Genomic DNA, 24,055 nt, shown 5'->3' with positions numbered 1-24,055 from the left:
TTCAGGGTCTCTAAGGGCTAATAAAGAGTCCAGGAATCCAGATGTCTGGATAAAACGCTAATTTTCTCCTTAAAATAGTGCCTTTAAAGATAAATGGCTTCTCAGTGGAGAAAGCCCACCTCTGTTCTATGCTGAACTGGAATAATGAGTTCAATTATAATCTACGCAATGATGAAGCTCTGATTCAAATCAGGCCTTTGTGTTGCCGTGTTCATAAGTTATTCTAATTACCTGGCTATCTCGCCATTAGAGCGGTGGGGGAAAAAAAAGGCAGATTGAACAGATTGCAGGAGGGTGGGAAAACTAATAAGGCCTGCTGGTTAATTGAATAACACACCGAGCAGTCCACCGCACACATGAGCACTGCATGTTCAAGTTCCAAAGAGGCGTTGTCTGGTGGTTGCACGATAAAGACTAAACGCTGGGGAGAGGATGGAAACATAAAAGACGAGTTACCTTGCATTCCCGGCAGCTCCTGGACAAAAACCGCTGTCCCTCAGAAAATGTCTGTTCCATGTAGGTACATTTTGCTGCAGGCAAAAAAAATAAATAAATGAACAACAAGACAAGACAATTTCTATATCACTTTGTTTGGGTAAGCACAAAAACTATGAAATACCAGAAATTGAATAAATTCTTCAGCTAACACTGAGAACTGGAGGTTGCCTACAAAAAAAAAAGTTTCCAGGCTGAAGTTTTGCATAGTTAATTCCATCTGAAACAAAGTTGTTCTTGGCTAGTGTGCACAAGCGGAAAGGAACTGTAACAGCGCATTAAGAATACAACAGAGGAAGTCTCTTCTGCATATTCCTCTGGTGATAAAGCAGAAATAGAAAGTGAAGCATATGATATGAAGTCCTGCTTTTTCTCCTCTCCGGGGTGCAGGACTGTGGAGCACTCAGTCGCAGCTCCGGAGCGCCGCTCCATCATTTGTTTGTGCCAGAGCTCTGATGTTCACAGGGGAGGAAGACGAGGAAGGAGTGAATGGAGGGAGAAGCAGAGGAGGCTGAAATTATTCAAAGGCTGTCTGTACTTTGGGGATTCAGTGTTTTTGCAGTATAGTAAGAAGACAGTTGTCTCTGAGCAGTAAGCAGACCCCTGTGTGCTTTTTACAGTGATTCTATTTCAGCTTCCATAAAAATCAGATGACTGTGATCTTCGCTCTCGGCCCATAGCTTACTCTGATTTCACTGTGTCAGAAGAACATTGCCCAGAAACAACAGCCCAGCCTAACACATTAAAAAAAACAAAAGTTGCACCTACTGTATCTATCTGGTTAGATCTGGGGTAGGGAACTCCAGGCCTTGAGAGCCGGTGTCCTGCAGGTTTTAGATGTGTCCTTGATCCAACACAGCTGATTTAAATGGCTTAATTACCTGCTCAACATGTCTTGAACTTCTCCAGAGGCCTGGTAATGAACTAATCATTTGATTTATCAGAATCAGAATCAGAATACTTTATTCATCCCGAGGGAAATTAGGGGTTACAGCAGGCAGTACGCTAATGGCGCATGCGCACTCACAAAGGAACCTTCTGACCAACTTTACACAAACATCACATTGGGCAGACATGTCAGAAGGTAGGCTGATAGGAAAAAAACAACGAAAATACACTACATGAGGTAAGAGGAGGAGAAAAAAAACTCCACTCAGACTGAGCTGCTAGTGGGAGAACAGTTTGATAAAAGAAAAAACACCTCAGCACAAAAGCACATGACTATCAATACACCATAGAAACACGAGACAAGCAACAGGGGCGGGTAAAGGGTAAGAGAGAGCCGGCGTAGACAGCGCATCCGGTCCTGCAGCATCTGTGCTGGTCCAGTTGACTGCTATCATCCCCGGTAGGGCACAAGCATCGAAGGCGTTGGAAAGGGAGGGGGATGAGTGAGTGCTTATCAGTGTAAGTGTGTGTGTGTGCGTGTCCATAGTTTAGCTGAGACAGTGTCCTTCGGCCTATCAGGCTAAGTAAACAGTCCTCCAGCCAATCCAGGTGTCCTTCATGGGGCGGGAAGAATAGTCATCACACAGTCGTTATCAGGGAGTTGTTTTGGTGGGCTCCAGCCTTGGGCCTGCAGCTGGGGCCGTGGTGTCCAAATGTTGAATATTGTTGATTTCTCCTTTGTGAGCAGCTCGAATTCTAGCACTCCGAGGCTGGTCTCTCGATCTCCCGTTGAAAAGCTGCGAGCCTCCCCATGATGGTATCAAACTTCTGTTCCGTGGTGTTGTCAGTCTTTTGATTCTGAGACCTCACAACTGCAGTGATCCGTTCCGCGATGTTTTCCAACTGTCGCTCAAGGGTCTCATTTTGAGCAGGCCTCTCTCTGATGTTTCCCCTCATACGCTCAATGGTGTTGTTTTGAGCCTTCACAGCAGCTGTAAGCGTCTCCAAGGTGTTGACCATATTACGTTCGTTGTGAGAGGTCGCACCTCGTCCCGTCGCTTCGAATCCAGCGGGCAGCCTTGTGGGGGTTTGAACAGCCGGTTCCGCTTTCTTATTTCTCTGATAAACCAGGGCTAAGCCAACGCCGATCAGCATGAACCCTGTTATCATGGTTCCGAATAGGTAGATATCTTCAGCGTCCTCGATCGACAGTCCCGCCAGGCACACGGTCCTCCAGTTCTGCCACCCGTCCATCATGTAACCGGCAGGGAAAGTCCCTCCAGGGCACTCAGGCTCTCCCGAGCCCCGACTTCTCGTTGAGAAAAGGGTGTCAATAGCACTCAGAGACCAGTTGATCAAATCCATAATTCTCTTTTAGGTTTAGAGAACGACAGTGAGAGACTGTTCCAGGGAAAGTAAATTCACACAAGACAAGACAAGAACATAGAGGCGAAGCAGGGAAGATAAGGGTGAGATTTAGGTGTGTTGACCCAGAGTGATATCTAAAACCTGCAGGACACCGGCTCTCGAGGCCTGGAGTTCCCTACCCCTGGTTTAGATGTACAAAGTTCCTGCTTTGCTTTAGCTGATTTTGCTAATTTCGAGGTTTGTGTTGTTGGTTGGACCAAGTAAACACTGTGAATACATCATATTTTCAAAGAGACCTGCAGCAATCCTTGCTGCTTTCAATCATGGCTACAAAATTGCTTATTAGAAGCAAGCACCAAAGCTTTTGGTAGAAAAACAAAAAAGCATGAAAAAGCAACTTAACAAAGTCCATAGCTACAAGTGCATCCGCATCACAGCCTGATACTGAAGCGACCAGTAGGCAACAATTGGTTTTCAAATTTAGCCCCTTATTACTGAGTCAGTCTTTAGCTATCCATTACAGTGAATAGTGAGTCAATAAGGGGATTTTTTTAAGACACAACACTAGTTTATCTAACCTAAAAGCTATATTTTGTGGCTGTGCCAATTGCTGTCTCTCTCTAGCAAAGAAAAGGAACAATGTGACATTGTTACACTGCTGCAAAAAGGCAACACCAGAAATCTTCTCTTGCTTTGGCACTTCAAAAGTAATGGTGTAGATGGTGTCGAAAGCATAAGATAGCAAGCTAAGAAGAGCTCATTCCAAAAAGTGACAAATGAACAAAGCAAATCAGGCACTTCTCAGCCACTTATAGCCTAAAAGAGGTGGCAGATACAGGGCATCACGCCAAGTTTTTCCTAATTTTGAACCCAATTAACATGTCTATGTAAAAATGGCTCTTTTTCTCGACCTCTGTAAACACTTTGTTCCTGAGTCGTAGTCACTCATTTTGGGTCATAGTGACTACAAAATGAACAGAAAAATTAACTTCTGTTCACGGGCTTGGTTCTTACTCATTATACTTACGTCTGCATGTCTTGCAGCAATTTCCATCCACATGTACAGGCAACAAGTCTTCTGAGCAGTTTGCCAGAGGACAGAAAATCCTGCGACACTCGACCACACCGTTCTGTAAGAGCAGGCGATATTCTTTTGTTTTAAATGAATAAAAACAAACATTACAAGAAAAAATCCAAAGCTCGGTGTGAACATAAGGGTCTTGCCTATGGCACTGCTGTAAAATTCACTTTGAATGTATGTCTCCTCCCTTCTGTGTCTCAATATAGGATACATTTGCTTAAGTATTTATGTCATTTTAAATCTTTAGCTTGGGGGTTGGGGACTTTTTTTTTTACCACTAAATCTGTAACACATATAGTGTGATACATGTTTTTATCCACTAAGGTTTGCAGTAGTTGAAAGTTGTTGATTACACCTTATTTGCACCTATAGAGCACCTTTTTAACCTTAGCTAAGGTTTAAAGAGCTCTTTGCGACGTGTTCAAACTACCGGTATTCATAACATTATATTTAGAACTACTCTTAAACTGACAGCTGTGCTATTTAAGAATAATGAACAAACGATGACGCCATGTAATCTGAAAACAGATTATTCACACAGTAGAGAATGAATGAGGGTAGCCTGATGACAGTCGAGGTTCTGAAGGACTGTCTTAATTTTTGAGACTGATACCTCGCTCTCTGCCATCGCCTCTTCATTTCAAGAGTCATCTGAAATGATTCCCTGGGACACCCTGGTTATCAGTTAATGGCATGTCCATGGGAGGAAACCAGACTGACAAAACTTCACCCTGTGCTTGATGTGCAATGATGCAGCAAGTCTAATTCTCCCAGGCCAGCGATGGCCTGATTCACTGCATTTTAAAATCTGGCTCCTATGTATGAGTGCAGGCAGTCAGGCTGATTAGGGGGCACTTATTAGGAGGCGGGCAGGAGGCAGAGAGAGATGATGCTCGGGCTGGGTGAATAGGAGGTCTGATGGGAAGGCAAGTTAAGAGAGCTAAGTGGCAGGTATGGTGGCTGGAAAGACTGCATTAAAGAGAGAAAAAGGACCGTAAGATGCTGCTGCACTATTATGTGTCACCAGTGTGAGATTAAAGTGTTTGATAAGGAGGTTTTTAGGGTGTGATAATTGAAAGTAGATAACCAAAAGCCAAGGTCTCAGTCTTTGAGGATGAGGTTGGCACTCACCTTGCATGCACAGTTCCTGCAGTTCTCAGGTTCTACCCACAGCTCCTTATCCCGGTAGACCAGACCGTTGGCACTGCAGGTCCTCTCGCAATGACATCCTTCCAGCTGGGTCAGCCTAGACTCAGCATAGTTCAGCTGTACACAGAATCGCCAGAGTCACAAAATGAAATCAGAAGTCTAAGTGCGCATGCTGGTTTTACCCCTCATCCCCTCCCCATAATCCCCCTGGCATGCCCTGGATGGTTTTCACCGCGAGGTGCTCCGCCGGGAGCCACTCATTAGTAGGGCACATAGAATAATAAGTCATCATCATTCAGCTCATGCTTGAGACCTTAGGCTATAATCTACTGAGAAATGACAGGACTAACAGCTTCGATCCCACCTCACCCTTCTTATATTCCTACACACTGATCAGCCCCTTCTTCCTCAGCTTATTTCCTGCTTGACACTCCTCACAGCTGTCTCTCAACACAAGTGAAGCATCTTTGACTGACAACTGTGTGGCACACGGGTTGGAGTAGACCAAAATCAGATTTCTTTTCTCTTTGAGATATTTTATTCCACTCAGTTAGCCTAGATTTTTGATTTTTTGGCTTGGGATTACCTGTACATTAACCCACTATCCTCAAGTTATCATTTGAAAATTTGTTGGGTTTATGTGTATATTACATGTGCCTAAAAAATACAAAATATACACACGCACACACACAAAATCTGAGTTCTGTTTCATAGATGGGAAGCTGGAGAAATCTGAAAACTCCAACTGATCTGAGCACTCAGAAATTATAAGGTCTACTTAGACGGTTTGCAACCCTGCCTTTCCACCACTTCGCTCCTCTGAGAGCTGCCCAGGTCTCAGAGTCAAAAAGACAGGAGTAGCTGGGAAATGATAGACGCTTTTCAGGAAAAAAGAAAAAATGCTGGATGTCACAGAGGCCTTTTACTTCATTTAGAGAAGTCTCGGCTGGCTGCTGGAATGCTGTGCGAGTTATGAATAGTAGAGATATGTCCTGTCAAAGCCCAAAAACAAAATGTTTGAAAAGCAATTTCAAAGGCTCGGAGGCTGCCTTGAGGCACCACAGAGGAATACCTTTCCTGTACAGTGTGAGCATCAAATGGCGCCGTGACGATGCATAAAGAAGTCACAGGTTAACAGGCATGGATCTCCTATGGTGGATACAACAGCCTGAGAGAGGTGTGAAGTCCCAGCTAAACACAAAGTCGACACACCAGAAGCCTCACATTATGATATTTACGTCATTCATCACTTGTTGCCGTTCCTGCTTGTCTGACAGATATGTCAAGCACGTAAAAGTTCAATCTTATCATATTCTGGGGACCAGTGAGTCTTGGGCCAATGAACATTTAATTAAATTTTGTTTGTAATCAAGATCTGAATTGTCTGTCGTTAAGCGCTTATCATATTTTAGTTGGAACAATGAAACAAACACACATTGGGATTTGGTTTGAAACTCAATGCATCAGTGCATCTATAATTCAAGTGATGGTAATGCTTTAGCACTTGGGATTACAGTAGTGACAGAAAAAAAAAACAGTTTGCAGAGGTTAATATAGAAGATTTTCACCACATTAAGCTGGTATTTAATTTGCAAAAGGGCTCATCTGCACATTTTAGTGAATTAGGAAGGAATTAATGAATTGTATTTTGGGTTTCCATAGATCATTATTCATATTAATAGTAAAGCCATTCTATTCTGCCAATTAACTCCGTGGATGTCTTTGGACTGTGGGAGGAAGCCGAAGTAAACAGAGAGAACACTGAGAGAACATGTATATATTATAGAAATTTATATTCAAAAATACTTATCCTTTGGATTTAACCTTCTAAAACTGCAGGATCAGACCGCTGGGTTACGCTTACTAATACCAATATTAGTAGTGATATTTATAGCAATAGTTATTATTTAATGGTACTTATACACTAATTAAATTAACTTACAATGTAATTATTTCTTCTTTCCTGTAAAATACATTACATATGCACAACTTAAAGTTACTTAGATAGTACTTACAACAAAGTACCTACTTACAGAATAATCTGTCTCCTTTTCTTTAAAATACCTGATGTTATGCAATACTTAAATTTACTTATGCACTATGTAAAATTACTTACATATACGTCAGTTTACTTACAGTATAATTATTTCAGTAAAAACCTGACTCAATACTCCTTATTCTAGTATGCTTACCTTTAAGTATTTGTAGATATATAAATAAACATATTCAAATAGATTTGTATTATGAAAGTATAACTACATTGTAATTTCAATAAAAATGTACTTAAATTTATTTTAATTACAGGGCAATTGCTCCCTTAGTCACGGCCCATATTATAAAATGTTACCTATTAATATTATTATCATCATTTGGTTTTTGCCTCTGTGAAGCTTTGAAGCTGGCCCTGCGGTAATGCCCAAGCAACTTCAAGCAGTCAACTTTTCACTATTTCTATGTGAGCAAATGTTTTAAAGGGAATATTTATCTTAGCTTGAATGGTTCATTCATGATGCTTTATGATAAATAAAATAAAGAACATATATATGCTGCTCCACAAAATAAGAAATATCTTTGAAAACTCAACCCAAAATTCAGAGACGTCTAATATCTGCTGACTTCAAGAACTGAAATGACATACATGGGTGAATACCAAACGTTAGTTTGGATGTATCCGAGTAAACATCATGTTTTTTTTCTTCCTTTTTAGTAACTGGAGCGAATCAAAATTTTAAATATGGGGAAACAAAACTGGATCAATACTGATACTGCATGCTGTGGTATCATGAAACAAAGGTCCTGAGCTTTGTCTAGTATACTTTTTGGCACAAAGACATCCTCGGGCTCCATCTCAGGTGTAATGCATGCAAATGCGTTGTCATCTCACCCCACCTTGACACTCCACGTCACACGCTCAGGACCAAGCAATTATTCACCTCATGCTGAATTCCTCTATTTTCCACATCACAGAGGCAGACAGCCATTTAGCCGTGGAGATGACTGCATTCTCCCTGCTGCGGCTTGTACGTGCAGTGAGGTCACGTGGCAATAGGTTAGGCTGCACTCATGTGAAGTAGGAGGTACCGGTGGGGTAATGTTCTTCATCTCATCCTTATTTACGCCGAAAATGACTCTACAGCTCAACCACCCACCAAGATGTCTTTGTTTCATCCACTCTCACCTTATATCACTCACTCATGCAGTGCGCACGCACTCATGCAGTGCGCACGCACACACAAGCACACGTTCATACGCATTCATTTATGCAGATGTTCAGTCTTAGAAATGGGTCATGCTTTGTAATTTAACTTTGTAATTTCAACATGTTGTCGCCTCTTGGCCAGGACTCCCTTGAAAAAGAGGTTTTTAAATCTCAATGGGACTTTTCCTGGTTAAATAAAGGTTAATAATAATAATAATTTGGCTCTAAGCTTGAATGCATGCTGCCTGGTAACCTCTGATTGTACCAGTGCAGTCATCATTTCATGACACCTTTATGAACCCTGGTTCGCATGTCCGTTATGTGTGTGAAAAACCTAATATCAAACCTAATAGAAAACCTTTATACTGCTTAAACAGTTAGCTACTACTGAAAACAGTAAAGGTGTGGCATAGTGTGAGGCCTTTGTCCAGGGTGTAAAACACCAAGAGAAAGAACAGTACATTGGAAAGCAATAAATAAAGATCATTATCAAAATCATAATCTCATAGCTTCCAATGATTGCTACTGGTCAAAAAACACTGCCAGTGCTGCTGCCCTCAGCCTCCAAGCAGATTCACCTGTGGTATTATTTGATAATACTAGGTGATTTTCAGAAAAGTTGACCTCTGATGATTTTGAGACTGAAACTCGTATGGTATAAATTTGAAAATCCTAGGTGACATCTTTCTCGATTTATCGTGTTCATAAGATTTTCAAAAAACGTGACCAACATTTGAACATGTCAGAGATTTTAGGAGATGCACTAATGGCATCAGTTTGTAAATCCTACAGCACCTTGTTCTCAAGATATTGTATTCATAAACTTGGTGGCATGGTCATGTGGTGCTAAGCATAAATGGTAAATGGTCTGTATTTATATAGCGCTTTACTAGTCCCTAAGGACCCCAAAGCGCTTTACATATCCAGTCATCCACCCATTCACACACACATTCACACACTGGTGATGGCAAGCTACATTGTAGCCACAGCCACCCTGGGGCGCACTGACAGAGGCGAGGCTGCCGGACACTGGCGCCACCGGGCCCTCTGACCACCACCAGTAGGCAACGGGTGAAGTGTCTTGCCCAAGGACACAACGACCGAGACTGTCCAAGCCGGGGCTCGAACCGGCAACCTTCCGATTACAAGGCGAACTCCCAACTCTTGAGCCACGATCGCCCGTTAACAAGAAAGATCTGGGTTAGGTATTTGATGACTTTGCTGGCTTCTCTTTTAAAGGTGCACATTTTATAGACACTTCACTGTCATTTTTTTGACCAAATCTAAATTTTGTTTAGACGCTGAACATTTGATAAGTGGGATTAACTTTGTCCCTATGAGGTTTACCATCAACGTTTTTACTCTATAAACAAGTAATTTGCATGACCAAGGAGCTTTAACAAAGTGGGTGCATTCACATTTATTTCTATTGTTGTGGAGTAATTGTATTCAAAGTGAAAACTGTAAAAACAGAACGACCATTTGGGACAAAGTAACTGTCTGTTTTCTGTTTCCCTTCCCGTGCACGTTATTATCTTTTGTATTTTTCTTTTTAAAAACTACTTTGATTCATGCTCACAATAATAAGAGGCAGAATAATCATATTTTCTAAAGACAGATTATGGTTTCTTTTTTTTTTCCCTAACAATAACTTATTCTTTACTGGGCACCGTGTTGTTGAAATTAAACAAAAACGAGACGCTGACTTCAGAAGAGACAGAACAATGTGCTTCAGTGGAAGCGGCAACAAAATCAAAGGGGCTGGATTTCTCCAGCTGCACTGAAGAAGGAAGTTATTTATTCATTTTCATTTATTTTTTATTTACATGTCAGATTGCAACTTGAAAAAGCTATTAGTTGGTACCTTATTTAAGCCTTTAAGACATGGTTGCCAGCATTTTGCAAATTGGCTGTTTCTTTTATCTGAAAAACCTCCCTTTACTGTGGTGGTACACCATACTGTACATTCTCCTAGGGTTCTAATTCTCTTGTGACTCAGTTATAGCAGTTTTCTGCGTGGGAGGTTATTCTTTGCTCGTACCTTCAAGGTCATCTTAGCCAGTAGTTCCTGAAGGTCCATGATGCCTTGCACCAGGCTCAGAAAATCACTGCAGGTGGGACAGGCTCAAGGGATGAACAGCAAGCACCAAAACAAAGAAGAGACAAAGAAAAGAAAAGCAACAGGAAAGCATTTAAATAGGAGATTAACAGAGGAGAAGACAGAAGTCATTAGAATGACTACATTTATTTGGCCACAGCTCACCCAACAGTAAACAAAAGGGAAGCTTTACATAGCTGTAGACTCTTTGTCTTAGGATTGAGCCTGTTGTTAGTATCAGCAATAAAGCACCCAGGTGTGATTGCCTTATTGATCAAGTGACAGAGACAGTAGTGCAGCGGTGGCCCTGTATCTTAATCTGTTTTTTGACAGTAAACAGATGGAGGAGCCAAAGAGAGAGGCTGCACTGAATCTGATATACAGCACAATAAAGCCACGTTGCCAGAGCAGAGGAAGGAGACAAAAATGGAGAGAGGTTTTACCCGAGGAGACAGAGCCTTTCAAAGCTTTCCATAGAGGTGACCACCAGCTGACAATAGCACACACTAATAAAACTAAAGTTTTTTTTTCTATCATGTTGTTAATACTCAATACTATGCATGAATTTAATCACGGTACTTACTACGGTTAAGGTTTGGACACTGTGTGATGTAGCCGTTGGGAGCAAAAATCAGCTTCACATCCTGAATAATGCCCTGGCAACAGAGAGGGAGGGTGAAGTGAAAAGAGAAAAGGAGACAATATAAATAAAGACATATTCATTTCTATCTCCACAATCACACTCTTGGGCTTGACTAGTGTAGCTTTCACGATTTAGACTTAGAAATAAACTCTAATTATCAGTGGGCCTTAATGCAAACCCCGTCACTGTATGAAACATGCCCCTATAGCCCTCTTCCCCTCCCAGCTATCTTCTGCTTAGCTGCCAGTGTTGTGTCAAAATTAATGTTTCTGTGTGTTTTTTTATGTGAAATATTGGTAAACAGAGTCATTCTACCCTTGTGACAGGAATGTTGATTGTGGCTTAGAATGACTTTTCATCATTCAAGGGAGATGGGTTTGACATATGTTTCACAGATTACAGGCCAACAAGTTATTTACAACAGTTTAAACACAGCCTTTGGCAAATCCCGGTACAGGAGATTTAAACAGCAGGTGGGTGTGGCTTCTTTGCTCATGGCTAGAGCGGCGTGCCTGAGACGACCATATAAGGACACTACTGACACCATACAGACCCAAGAGTTGAAAAAATGGTCTGAAACAGAGCACCTAAAGCAGTAAAACGCTTCAGCTTCTGACTCCTAGATAGCTTGCTCATACACTGACTTCTTCATTTCAGACATCATTCACCATTATGATGACACATGTGCGATAGAAAATGAGGAAGACCATAATGGATCCCATTTGAGCACATTAATGTGCTCACAAAGAAAAAAAGTACTGCTGTTTAGCAGATACATGTTTGATATTCACTATCGTCAATTACTACTAAAAACAAACAAAAAGAAAAAAAAGTAAATTTGGTCAATAAATAAAATAAATCCATTTAAAACTGTCAGTTATTTAGACTTTTCACTCAAAGCTCACACATGCGGCTCATGAACATCAGTTGGCTAGGCAGAGAAATTGAGCTGGAAAGGATATGCACCAGATTAAGGTGATTAAGGACAGAGATGAAGAGATGATGTGTTAATAAGTGAAGAGAGTGTGCTGAGAAGATGGAAGGACTACTTTGAGGACCTGATGAAGGATCAGTAATCAGGACATGAGGACTATGATCAGGATGAAGATGTCTAGGAAAAGGGCGATGGACTTTTTCACAAGATTGTTTAATATAATTTTGAAAAGTGAGACTATACCTGAGAAATGATCTGCTGCAAACTCACAAATACTCTTTACAGATTCACCAATATTGTGACTCAGAGTCTAATAAATGTTGAACTAGGGCTACGTCCACAATGAGACTGCGTTTTCCCTGAGGAAAAAAGCAGCGTTTTGAAAACGCTCTCACACACCCATACATTTCAAAACGGAGCTGTCCCATAGCAGTGTGGTCACTCGAAAACGCAGACTTTCTAAAACGATGACGCATGTGATGCAGTCATGTGACCAATTAAACAAAGATAGCGGAGGGCATTATACAGAAGTTGTTTTGATTGCTCTCACTTTTGACAGCCCTAAAAAAGATTAATATCTGTTTGTACATGCTCCAGATAGCTTTTCTTCAAATTCTTAAGTCTCACTCGCTTTTGCACATGTGCAGAACTGGAACGTGAGTGTTTTTGGCTGTTTTGTGGGCGCACAACTCTGTGAAAAAGACTGAAAATGCTAGTGTGGATGCGGAGCGTTTTCAGACGAAAACGCCGTTTTCAAATCTATCCGGGCTAGTGTGGACGTAGCCTAGGTTTCACAATGGTTCACCTGAAACCTTGGCTGATTGTGACCTACACCCATTTTCACACCTTTGCTCGTGTGATTAGGCTCAATAGGATCAATAGGGGGTCCATGACCCTCTTGGGGACACTCCCACAGGGCTTAAAATCTGGGACTCTCCACCAATTGCTCTTAGAACTGAAGAAGCTTCTCAGATGAGAGGTGAAACATCTTCAAGAAACCTAGAGAAGTCCAGATGCTTTTCTTTCCAAGCTCTTTAGAATACCAAGGAAGAATTTCTACTTTATAGGAAAGGAAAGATATCTGCTTACTAATAACAAAAGGGTCTGTATTCTCATTCTATTGTTTCCAAGTCTCCACTTGGAAACAATAGATTCATTCCACACCTGAATCAAAGAGGACAGAGAGCTTTCTTGTTTGAAAGTGCAATGTTAGAAACTATGTAGAATCAGCATTCAACTACAGACAGCAATTTAAAAAGAAGTTTGGAACTGACTGCTGAAGAACCAGTGTCTACTATTTCAGAAATGGTCAGAATTCACAAGCGCAGCTGTTTAAAAACTAACTCTTGTACTTTACTTACAGCATCAGTTTTAACTGAACTAGAGTAAAAGCCACACACAGGCAGTAGTATATGGCTTATGACTGAAAGTTCTCTCTTTTAAAAGACTGGCTGTCAATCACTCTGAATGACAGGCTATCTCTAGAGGTGGACGACTGGTAAATAGAGGCTTCATGATGACCACAAGGAACAATCTTGGAAAAAAGGCACCATCTCTAATGGAAAACCGAACTAGTGACACGCAGGTTTGCCCACACATACACGCACCACAGGGGGTAATATACTCTCTCCATTCCTTCGAAGCGGTGCCTGATAACACATGCTGGAAGAACATTAGAATTCTATACCGCAAGCACAATCTGCATCGTCCTCTCTGCTATTTGTGTGTGTCAAATCTATTTACAGTGCATTTGGTCTGGCCTTGTGATGCAAGCAACACCTGCCTTTATTTCACAGAAAGAGAGAGGGAGCCTCTAGGCAAACAGGATTGCAGCACAGACTGAGGATACACACACGTGCGTACACACACACACACACTTTCTCTCACACATACGGGCGGTGTGGGCAGTGGATGGTGAAGAAAAGATTGTCAGTGTCACATCGAATGGAAATGAAGGTGTAGATCACAGATGCCTGTCCCAGTGGTGTAATACAGCAGCTCTGACCGCACATCACTGTCAGTGATCAGTGAGCAATTTGAACAGAGGTCATAAAAACTCCCCTCTCTCTCTAAAACATACACGTATACAGTACATATGTTGCACTGTCAAACTTTGTGTCTGTGAACCACACTCTCAGTCTTGCAGTATGAGAGCATCACACAGCTGTATTTTAAGCTGCATACAGTATAGGACAGTGACACCTTTCTCTGTTTTTTATCTATGCACATTGGATTTGAAATGAATAAGAGGGGCGACTTAGCGGTACAGCGGTTGACCTCTTGTCCGGGCATAATTCCCCGTGTTTGCAGGCGTGCTAGCAATAACTAATGACTGCAACCTGATTCACGCAAGTGAGCGCATGAGTGTTTGTGTCTCAGCCCTTGATGGACTTTTACCCAGTGTCAGCTGGGATGCCCTAGGCTTCTGAATGGCCTGCTGGTCACTGATTACAAATGCAGACATATTGAAAAGAGCTACAGTAATTAAACACTGATGGTAATTTTTTCCACTTCACTAAATGGCTGAGTTAACAGTTTGTTAGGACTAAATTACCTTCATGATTTATCAGGACAAACGCTATTAATATTTCGATTCAAAACTGAGGTAAAGACGAGTGCACATCAGACTGTGTGCTTTCAGCTTGAAAACATTGTCAAAATCGCATCAACAATGTTAATGAACAAGACGATACCACTGAGATATAGATATTTGCAGTGGAGTTTTCTTTGATACAATGTAACATTGAGAATAAAAGATTTTAATAAACAGAAAATAGAAAAGAAAATACTCTCTCGAAAATTTTTTCAGCCTGTGACCTGCTTTAAATGTGTGAAGACTGGCCTGAGCTGATTCCAGACTGTAGGACTTAATTAGTATTTCAGTCTGGCCCTGAGTACAGACTAGAGTTCCTACGCTGTTCATCTGATGTGAATATTAACATCTTTCGAATAAAGCTGAAAACTGTCAGTTCAGCCGCATTGAAGTCAGTGTGCTTCACTATAGAGAGAAAGCAATTAAAAACTACAGTTAAGTTTGGTAATTTTTCTAAAGTATCACCTGTTCAATTATATTTGGTCCATTGAATTAAAAAAGGGGTAATTTCTCAATTTGGGTATAAAACTGTCCTCTAAAATACTGTTAAACCAAGGCAGGGAGTCCCCAGGTCAAGCTCATACTCGTTCTGTGCCTGTAACTTAAATGCTTTTGCAAATAATTTCAAATGTACAAATGTACTAAAAACATGCACAAACAAAAAAGGCCAGTTTCTAGAAGTATATGGCTCGATCAGCATGCCCAAATAATTAAAGATGGCACACATAGACACTGTGTGTGTGTGTGTCTGTGTGTGTGTGTGTGCGTGTGTGTGTGTGTGTGTGTGTGTGTGTGTGTGTGTGTGTGTGTGTGTGTGTGTGTGTGTGTGTGCGTGAGTTTTCTGCATTCCTGAGAAACCAGTGGCTTTCCTCAAAGTGATGCAACCTATGGGCACCTTTAAGCTTTGGTTGGCCTTTGGGATTTGGATTCAAGGGAAGGATTGATTTAAAGTTTGGTTCTGACTAAGGATGGGGAAAAGGAATGAATATGGCTGATGAAAGTGGTGCTCATCCAGGTATGGAAGTATTTGTGTCTATGTGTCTATTCAACAATTACTGCTATGAAATTACAGTGGAGAAAATAATTATTTGATCCCCTGCTCAATTTGTAAGTTTGTTCAATTCCAAAGAAATGAACAGTCTCTAATTTTTATAGTAGTTTTATTTTAAACAGAAAGAGCCAGTATATCAACCAAAAACTCCAGAAAAGACACATTACATAAAAGTGATGAACCGATTTGCATGTCATTGAGTGAAATAACTATTTTATATGCAAGAAAAATATGACTTAGTTCTTGGCAAGCACAGCGGTAAGATGGTTTTTGTAGTTGGTCATGAGGTTTGCACACATCTTATGAGGGATTTTTGGCCCACTCCTTTTTACTGAAACTCTCTAAATCCTTTAGGTTTACTGGCTGCTGCTTGTCATTCATGTCATTCATGACCCATCTTCAGTGTTCTGGCTGAGGGAAGGAGGTTGTCTTCAAAGATTTTACAGTACATGGCCGCTGTCCACTTGCTCCTCAATTAGAAGTCATTCTGTAGCAGAAAAACAGCCCCAAAGTACAATATTTCCACCTCCATGCTTAACTGTGTGGTTTGTGTTCTTTGGGTAATACCCAGCATTTATCTTCCTCCAAACATGGCGTTCTTGGGGACTGTGGTCCGAACTGCCTTCAGATCATTAACACGCTCCTCCTGTATAGTTTTGTCCCATAATCTTTCATGGAGCTGTAAACTGAGGGCAATCGGTGGCCATTTCTTTCATCCCTGGATAATCCCTCTGACAGCTGTCACTTTCTCCCCAAGCTTCTTGCTGATGGTCTTACAGCCATTCCAGCCTGGTGTAGCTCTACAATCTTGTCCCTGACTACCTTTCATAGCTCTTTGGTCTTGCCTACAGTAGTGAAGATGTGGAAATGGAAGAAATTGATCCTGTAGACATGTGTGCTTTATATAGGAGTTGAGATACAGATCTGCAATTGACTGTCATTGATTGAGATTACAATCAGTCAGTCAAACAATCTGTGGGAGCTAAAATTCTAGCTGGGTTATAGAGTATCAAATACTTATTTCACTCAGTGACGCCCTCAAGGCCAGGTTGGCCAAAGCTTTGCCTGCAGGCAGCACTGACAGACGTTTATTATCCTGGAAGAGATTTTATTCAGCAGTACTTTTTCCTCCCTTTGATCATGCACAACATGACATTTCCGTGTTCTAGCGGGGTCTGAAGGTCATCAAATGTTATTAACTGTGTTTGTATCGACCTATCAAAAGGGCATAAAGGAACAGTAAAAACTTTGACCCCCATATGCAGACTTGAGAGACAGCTCATTACACCCTGCTGTAATGCCACACATAGGCAAGTAAACAGTGGATTGTTCTGTTTTTGAGCAAAAAACCCAACAACCCACATACACACACATGAACCTCTTATGCTGTGAGCACACACAATTTCTTCAGCTTCAGTTTCAAACAATGATGTTTGAAAAGTTTACTTAGCTGTAAAAGTCGTCCAATTGCATGGAAAATTATTTTGCACTAGAACCTAATGGGAGCCCTCCTGATAAACACACTCTGTGACATATCAAGGACGTTAACCTGAATTTAAGCACATAGAATCGTGTTTTAAGAGTTGAGAATTTATTTTATGCGCTTATGGTAAGGAAACTTTAGAAATGAATAATGGCAGAGTCTTATTTATCTGTCCAGCAACTAGTATTGAAAAAATACAAATGATTCATACACTGATATAAAAATCTGTAAGCCCTAAACCCTACTCTTAAACTATGAACAAGGGAATGCAGAGCAACTACAAGGAAAATATAGAGGATTTTTTAAAGTTCAGCTCTTCAAAAAATTCAAATTTATTCCAAAATGTGCAAATTTCCCATTCATCCCAAGAGTTTCTTTTCCATTTTCCATTATAAAGTAGGCTGAATTAACCCCAGCCTGTATTGTATTATTACTGTATTACCACTGATACTGGGTTGAAGAGAGCGAACATATCAAAGGATAAAATGGTAATGTTTGAGTGATGCACTGAAAAAGATGAGGTGCGTGAAGAAAAGATAAAGAAAGTAATTTAAACAACCGGGCAACAGAGGACAAAGTGAGACGCAGGTAAGGTAAAGGAGACGTTGACTCCTGAAACTTCACACTGCCTTATGTAATGCATTCAGTCTTTCCATCATTGTCCATACTAGATTCATTATTGTCCTGTAGTGCATGAAACATAGAGCGTTTCACAAAAGCAGCGGTTCCAAACGAGCTTGCGGAGTCCCTGAGGAGTCAGCATCCTTGGCACAATGGATTCTAGATAAAGATAATTTATTACAGTTGCTCCCTCAGATGGAGAGGTTCCCTGGAGGAGGAGTGTTGAGAGGATGAAGAGCATCCCAAGCTACTGCAAGGGCTCAATATGCTTTATTTAAAGGCCTAGTTAGCCCATCTTATCATTATCCCATTCCCGCACACTGAATGCGATAGATTACAGCTGCTGCTTTATTTCACCCCCTATCTCTATCTGCAGTGTTACTTCTATAGCTCTTGGCTATTTTTCTCTTCCCTTCACCTCGCCTCTTTATTTATTTTTTTTCCTCTCCCCTTTCCCAACAAACCCTTCTCAGCTTTAGACATGAGGAGACCTAAGTTTATCCTCTCGTCTTTAGCAGGTTAAAGGAAGGAGCAATAGGGAGTGTGTGAGGAGAATAGCAAACAAGTTGGACAATGCCACATTTTCAAACTTTCTACATTCTCTTTGTGCACAGATTAAACCAATGACTTAGAGGTACCAATGGTGTATTGTTGGAGGCATGCTGTGTCCCTGTGCTTTAAATACAGTTATATAAATATTAACCCTTTAAGACCTACCATAGAACCAAGTCCGCCAGAGCTTATATTATATTTTTACATGCTGTAGTGCCATTTTTGGGAGCATTTCAAGTTGCTATACATCAATACAACCATTATAGCCCAAATCTTTAACAAAATGTTTGCATTAAGTGCATAGTAATTACATAAATTGCAAAAAAAAGTGCAATAAACTACACAAAAATTGAAAATCATTTTTGTTTTTTTTAACATATATTTCTAGTTAGAGAAATTTAAGAGGCTTATCCCTCAAAAATGTAAATACAAAAAAGTTGCACAAAATAGTTTCCTACCACAGTATCTTTATTTTGAGTGTCTTCATAGTTTTATTTTTGAAATACACCAATTTTTATATACTGCAGGAAAAACAAAAATAAATATTATAATGCAAATTTGCAAAATAACAGCATATGCATCAAAATAAACTATTTCCAGCAGTCCTAAGCATCCCAGAAACGACACAGAAAGTCATAAAGTCAAACATAACTTTTAAAAAAACCAGTATAGGCTCATGAGGCCCTGATGGTAAAAAACTACGTTTCCGCAAAATGACGCCACTTCTGGTTTCGGCCAGGTCATGGCGGACATGTGATGGTTCTCGCTGATGGACGTAGGAAGTGTTACAAACAGCTGATCGGATCGGCAAAGCGTGTTTCTGGAATATTATTTTTTTGTTGCTGCAAGTGCTTTTTATGCAGTTTTTGTAAAGCTATACGTGGAAGGAAACTGTGACCTAGGCATAAGATGTAAGTACAACTCCGGTTTCATATGCAAAAAAAATTATTGCGCTAGCTTACGTGGTTGTAGTGCTACCGGGATTTAAAAATAGTTACGCAAAACGGAGCGTGCCCACTCCCACCGGCTTTAAAGGGTTAAAGACTGGGGAATAAAAAAAACAACAGCTTACAACTGGTATATTTAACCACATTTTCTTTTCCAACAACACAATCAAAGGAACAATAATTAAAAAGAAAAGGAGAAGTAGACAATGTTTAAATGTAAGTAGGTAACTCGCCTCCTTTAGCAGGACCTTGGATGCTAATTGGAACACAAACCATTGTTACGATTTCAGAGGTTGCTTTATGAGCAACATGTGACCTGTATGCATGCAGGCAGCGAAAAATATACAAGTGCGTCTCACAGACAGGATCCAAATTCTCCTACATTTCTATGTAAGCCTGGAAGTAATCATACAGCTGGACATCTATAAGTAATAACAGTAAAATAAAGAACGCATCTCTTTATTATTTTAAAACCGCAAAACGCATTTGCAGCAATGACCGTGTTAATTCTCTCAGACTAAAGGACACTTTTGAGCTGGATCCCTCACAGGAATTGCCTTCCGTTGACCTGCCCGGCTTGTACAAAACTACATAAACTATTGTTCATCTGCTAAAAATATGGCTGCACCTCAAGTTTCCAGCTAAAACGCTGCATACTAAGTAGCACTGTGATAGTGGGAAAGATAGCAAAAGAATTCAGGGGAAGAGTCATCAGTCGAGAGGGGTTTTCTAAGCGTGAAATTGTGGCTACACTGAAGTGTTCAAAGAGAGCAGCACAGGAAGCTAAGGATTCTTGACTTCATAAGAAGCTCTTTGGAACAACATGAACAAAAAAAAAGTTGTAGCAGTATGAGTTGAATGTGTCAATTCCATGCAATCAAAAAAGAAAACAGGGTTTTGAATTGTTCATCTAATATTATCAGCTGCAATATAAAAAATAACAGCACTACATTTTCAAGAAAAGGTGAATAGCATCTGGAGGTCTCAGACATCTGAACGTCACTTTTCCTGTAACAACTAATGATGTGAACAGGAGGGGAAACGTGCAGCTCTAAATAACCTTTATCATGCACAAAGCAGCAGGTCACTGATACAATGAGCTACTGCACTTGTCAGACACGATCTCTCATCTTAACTTTGTGTCAATCTGAAGGGAGAACTTCCTCATTCCCTCAGTCTCTTCACACAAGCTTTCGCTCTTCCACACTCTGTCTTGGCTGCTGACAAACACTTTTTAGTGCTCCCTGCACATGGAAGGCACCGAGCTGACTGCAGGTAGGGAACTGCCTGATGGGGCTCTGTCTTTCAAGACCAGAGTCTTTGACTAAAAGAAGGAGTTCCTTGAAGTGTCGATGCAAGAAGGGATGAAGGAGGTAAACGGAGAAGGAATGGTGCTCATGTGCAGCAGCGATAGTGTCAAAGCATGAAGAGGAGACATAAATCACACCACAAAAGGGCCTATTGGCTAATCAGTGTTACAAAGACAAAAAAGGCCCATTGATTGCATGACGGGTGGGCAGTAGAGGTAGGAATATCAAGGGAATGTGCATGTCCTTGTGATTCCCTGCCATGTCTGCTCCCTGCTGCGAATGCATGCAGAAGCTGGAGAAAACAAGCACAGATTAAAAATCGACATCATTGTGATGGGCTTGGAAACAAGGGAGGAAAAGCTCAAGCTGCGCTTTTTGCAGCTCCTCTGTAAGCCCTCCATACTTTACTCTTGCATCTTACAGCGGGCGTTCTTCCCCCACACAAGCTACTGTAAATCTGCCCAATTACACCTGGCAATGTTGAATGTGAAACATGCTAAGGTGCATAAAGTCTGCATATTATCTGTGGAGTCTTACCTTAAACAGACCATGCCTGTGGCTATGCTGGCCAAGCCACACTCCACTGCCTGGGGTGAGCTCCATCTGGGGAGGGTCTATCACCCGCTCATAAATTCTGCAAAAAAACAGGAAAAAAAAGACGAAGAAAAAAGCAATTATGATTTGATAACAACACAGATACAGAAAGGTTTCTCTTTTTGTGCTGGCCTGGAACGAGGTACTGATCCAACGCAACTGAATAGAAAAGTAAATCCGACAGAATATGTGTCCCTGCTCCTTCCCATACACCCCCTTCCTTTCATAGAAAGCAGACAGTGTAAAGCAACGGCTGCTCTCCTCAAGCATGACAGCAAGTCTCGCCCAACGGTTCTCAAACACGGCATTGATATCAGGACCTGGAATGTAGGCTGGATTAACCGCCCGACTCCTGACACAGACACAAACAGGCTTTGGCATTATCAAAGCAAACATCCTCAGTGTCATTCGGCACCATTTATTCCTTCCAGTAAGGTGGGCTTACAGATGCCAGTGGGCTGCAATGGGCCTCTTTGAGGATGTCAGAGAATAATTTGACAGCTTTTCCTTCCTCTTTCTCACAACAGGAGCCAATATGAGTAGAAAGCTGATTTATTTATTGTGTTCTGTCTCAAATCTCATACTTCCATACTTAGACTTGCAGTTATGACTTCATACTTTAGTTCACATAGACAAGTGTGGGTGGCTACATGTAGCAATGGTTCCAGTTAATTTTTTTAGCGGGCAATGGAGTATCGGTCAAATTTTAAAACAACAAACATCAGCATTGATGGCGACGCTAACGCTAGCTAGCTGCCTAACAGGAAAAACTAGGACTTTAAAATTAGATGTGGACAAAGGCCTGCCTAGTTATAATTGTTCACTACCCTACCGAAAACAGTGGCAGTACACCAGCACTACTTACTAAGTATCCAAACTGACGCACCTTTGAACTTTCCTGGATGTTAGCCCACAGAGTTTACTGAAAGTAGTAACAATTTTGCTTTCTTTTAGGACCATATATTACAAAACAACACTTCTGTTTAGCACAATGCTAGCAAATCGTGGCTACGACAGCTTCTTGTGAAAAAAATAAAATAAAACATAAAATAAAATAAAAACCTAACATAGTGGGTAGATTAGCATTCATTGATTTTGTTAAATATATGTTGTGACATGAACACATATTTTGTTTTTTCCATGCTGGGGTAAAAGTGGTGCAGTATCTCAAGGCTATTTTTACCATAAGTGTTTGATTTCCCACCTGCAGGGCAAGATGTTGCCGCAATACAGAATGTAGAGGTTATGTGATCATACCTTTTTTTCCCCCTCAACCCAGCCTTTTCCCAAAATCCAACCTTGCTGTTTTTGTCTTCCCTCACCTTTTCCTATCAACAGCTCAGCAGCGATCAACACTGGGAGTTTCACACAAGGAACACTGGAGAACAGCAATGCCATTTAGAACAGTGATGTGCTTCCGGGTGTATTAGCAGTCTGGCTGCTGATTGTCACAGGACATATATTAGTTAGCATAGGGTAAAGTGTGATTAATGGTGCACGTCTCTCGCCAGGATTTCATGAAAACGGGTAAAGTTTTGTAGTCAAGCGCACAAAACACTTTATCAGTGAATAATTGCAGTGACTGTGTTTCTATATATTTATATATATTTACCATGGTGCAGGGCTCGCAAAATTTCAAAATCCCTGGTAGCCCTTCGGGCAGGGACTCTTCAGTTTTTGGTAGCCCAAAATAAATTTAAGTAGCCCGAATAAAAAAGAGAGCAATTTTTTGATTGATGTTTTGTTTCCTTTACAATATTATACATTAAAGTATAATATTGTAACAGAAACAAAACATTAATCAAAAAATTATTGAAACACTAATTACAACATTGTATAAAAATTACAATCATCAACTCAAATACTTGGTTCTAATTGAACAGAAATTTCTATGAACTTGTAAGAACTGTGTAGGACATGAATCAGTCTTTGTCAGATCCTGAATTTGAAATTTCCACTGAAGTCATTGGTAAGAGGCAAGTGGAACCAAGATCGAGGCCATTTGCTTTTTGAAGTTTGCAAAGACTGCTAAATTGTGCCAGTGGTAGTTCACTCTTTGCAACATAGTACGCTGTTCTAAACAGATTTTTCAGGTTTATTTTTAGTATGTTATTTGCAATCGGTGTTTGTTCTGGGAAAGATATTGCAGACTGAGCAATAATGCATTTCTTGCATTTCTCATGGGTTCTAATGGGGGCCTTTCTTAAAATTACTGGTCCCAGTAACAAAGGCGCTTGTCGACTCAGAAATCGAGAGAAAACCAACAACACACCCGGCAGAACATTATGTTATTTACACGGGTGCACAAAAGTGGTCCGCATGTGCGCATTCGCTGTCAAAATAAAAGACGCGCACCAGATAAGAAGTTGCAACACGCGTTTGCGTCCAGTTAAAAGGCACTGTTTTGTCCACTAGAGTGGGATTTTCACGGCACATTCTGCACCACATCTCTGTGCGTTCATCATTTGTTTGAAGCCAGCTCACCTCCTGCAACCACTTTTCCGAGAATACGCGCTTCTTTTGTGGTTCGGACTCCTTCTGACATTTCTTTGGAGGTGGAGGAACATCACAGTAATTGCTTAAAGGAGCTTCTTCGACATCTTTAAGAGTTCTAAACAAATGTCTGTCCTCCTCCAGAAAATCTTACGTACGCAAACATGCGTTGTAACTTCTTATCTTGTGCCCGTTTTTTGTTTTGACAGCAAATGCGCACCTGCGGACCACTTATGTGCAGCCCTGGTTATTTAGCTCATCATATTGCAGCCACAGAGAATTCTTTTGTCCATGAAACCATAAAGCTGCACTTTCTTTTTGCCTTATAGTCTGATTTGTCATAACCTTTCCGTTTTGTGGTCACTTCTTCACCCTGACCTGTCTTATTTGGCTGAGCAGAACTAAAATATATATCCTGCTGCTTTTACACAGGCACTCACATAACGCTCAGCGATTCTCTGCGCGATCAACCTCTCACATGTTTAAGCTTGCTGCGGGAGATTTCACTTGTCATGTTTGCATAGTAAGCTATCGATTGATGAGACGATGTCAGAGG

At 40.8% G+C, this 24,055-nt stretch overlaps 1 protein-coding gene across 1 annotated transcript in view; it reads right to left on the bottom strand.

The window, feature by feature from the left end:
• Positions 1–24,055, bottom strand: part of LOC113027985 (protein kinase C-binding protein NELL1) — a 301,737-nt gene that overhangs the window by 182,756 nt on the left and 94,926 nt on the right. Inside the window, exons 5-10 of the mRNA XM_026177879.2 lie at positions 20,950–21,046; positions 10,862–10,934; positions 10,222–10,304; positions 4,964–5,098; positions 3,779–3,881; positions 457–530 (exon numbers count right to left, since the gene is read on the bottom strand). Coding sequence (XP_026033664.1) covers positions 457–530; positions 3,779–3,881; positions 4,964–5,098; positions 10,222–10,304; positions 10,862–10,934; positions 20,950–21,046 — 565 coding nt within the window. The remainder of the gene's footprint in view (positions 1–456; positions 531–3,778; positions 3,882–4,963; positions 5,099–10,221; positions 10,305–10,861; positions 10,935–20,949; positions 21,047–24,055) is intronic.

Source organism: Astatotilapia calliptera, chromosome 1 (assembly GCF_964374335.1).
Source record: "Astatotilapia calliptera chromosome 1, fAstCal68.1, whole genome shotgun sequence".
In the NCBI taxonomy this organism is placed as follows: domain Eukaryota; kingdom Metazoa; phylum Chordata; class Actinopteri; order Cichliformes; family Cichlidae; genus Astatotilapia; species Astatotilapia calliptera.
The sequence above is the reverse complement of the archived record's forward strand: the minus strand, read 5'-3'. Positions and strand labels throughout refer to the sequence as shown.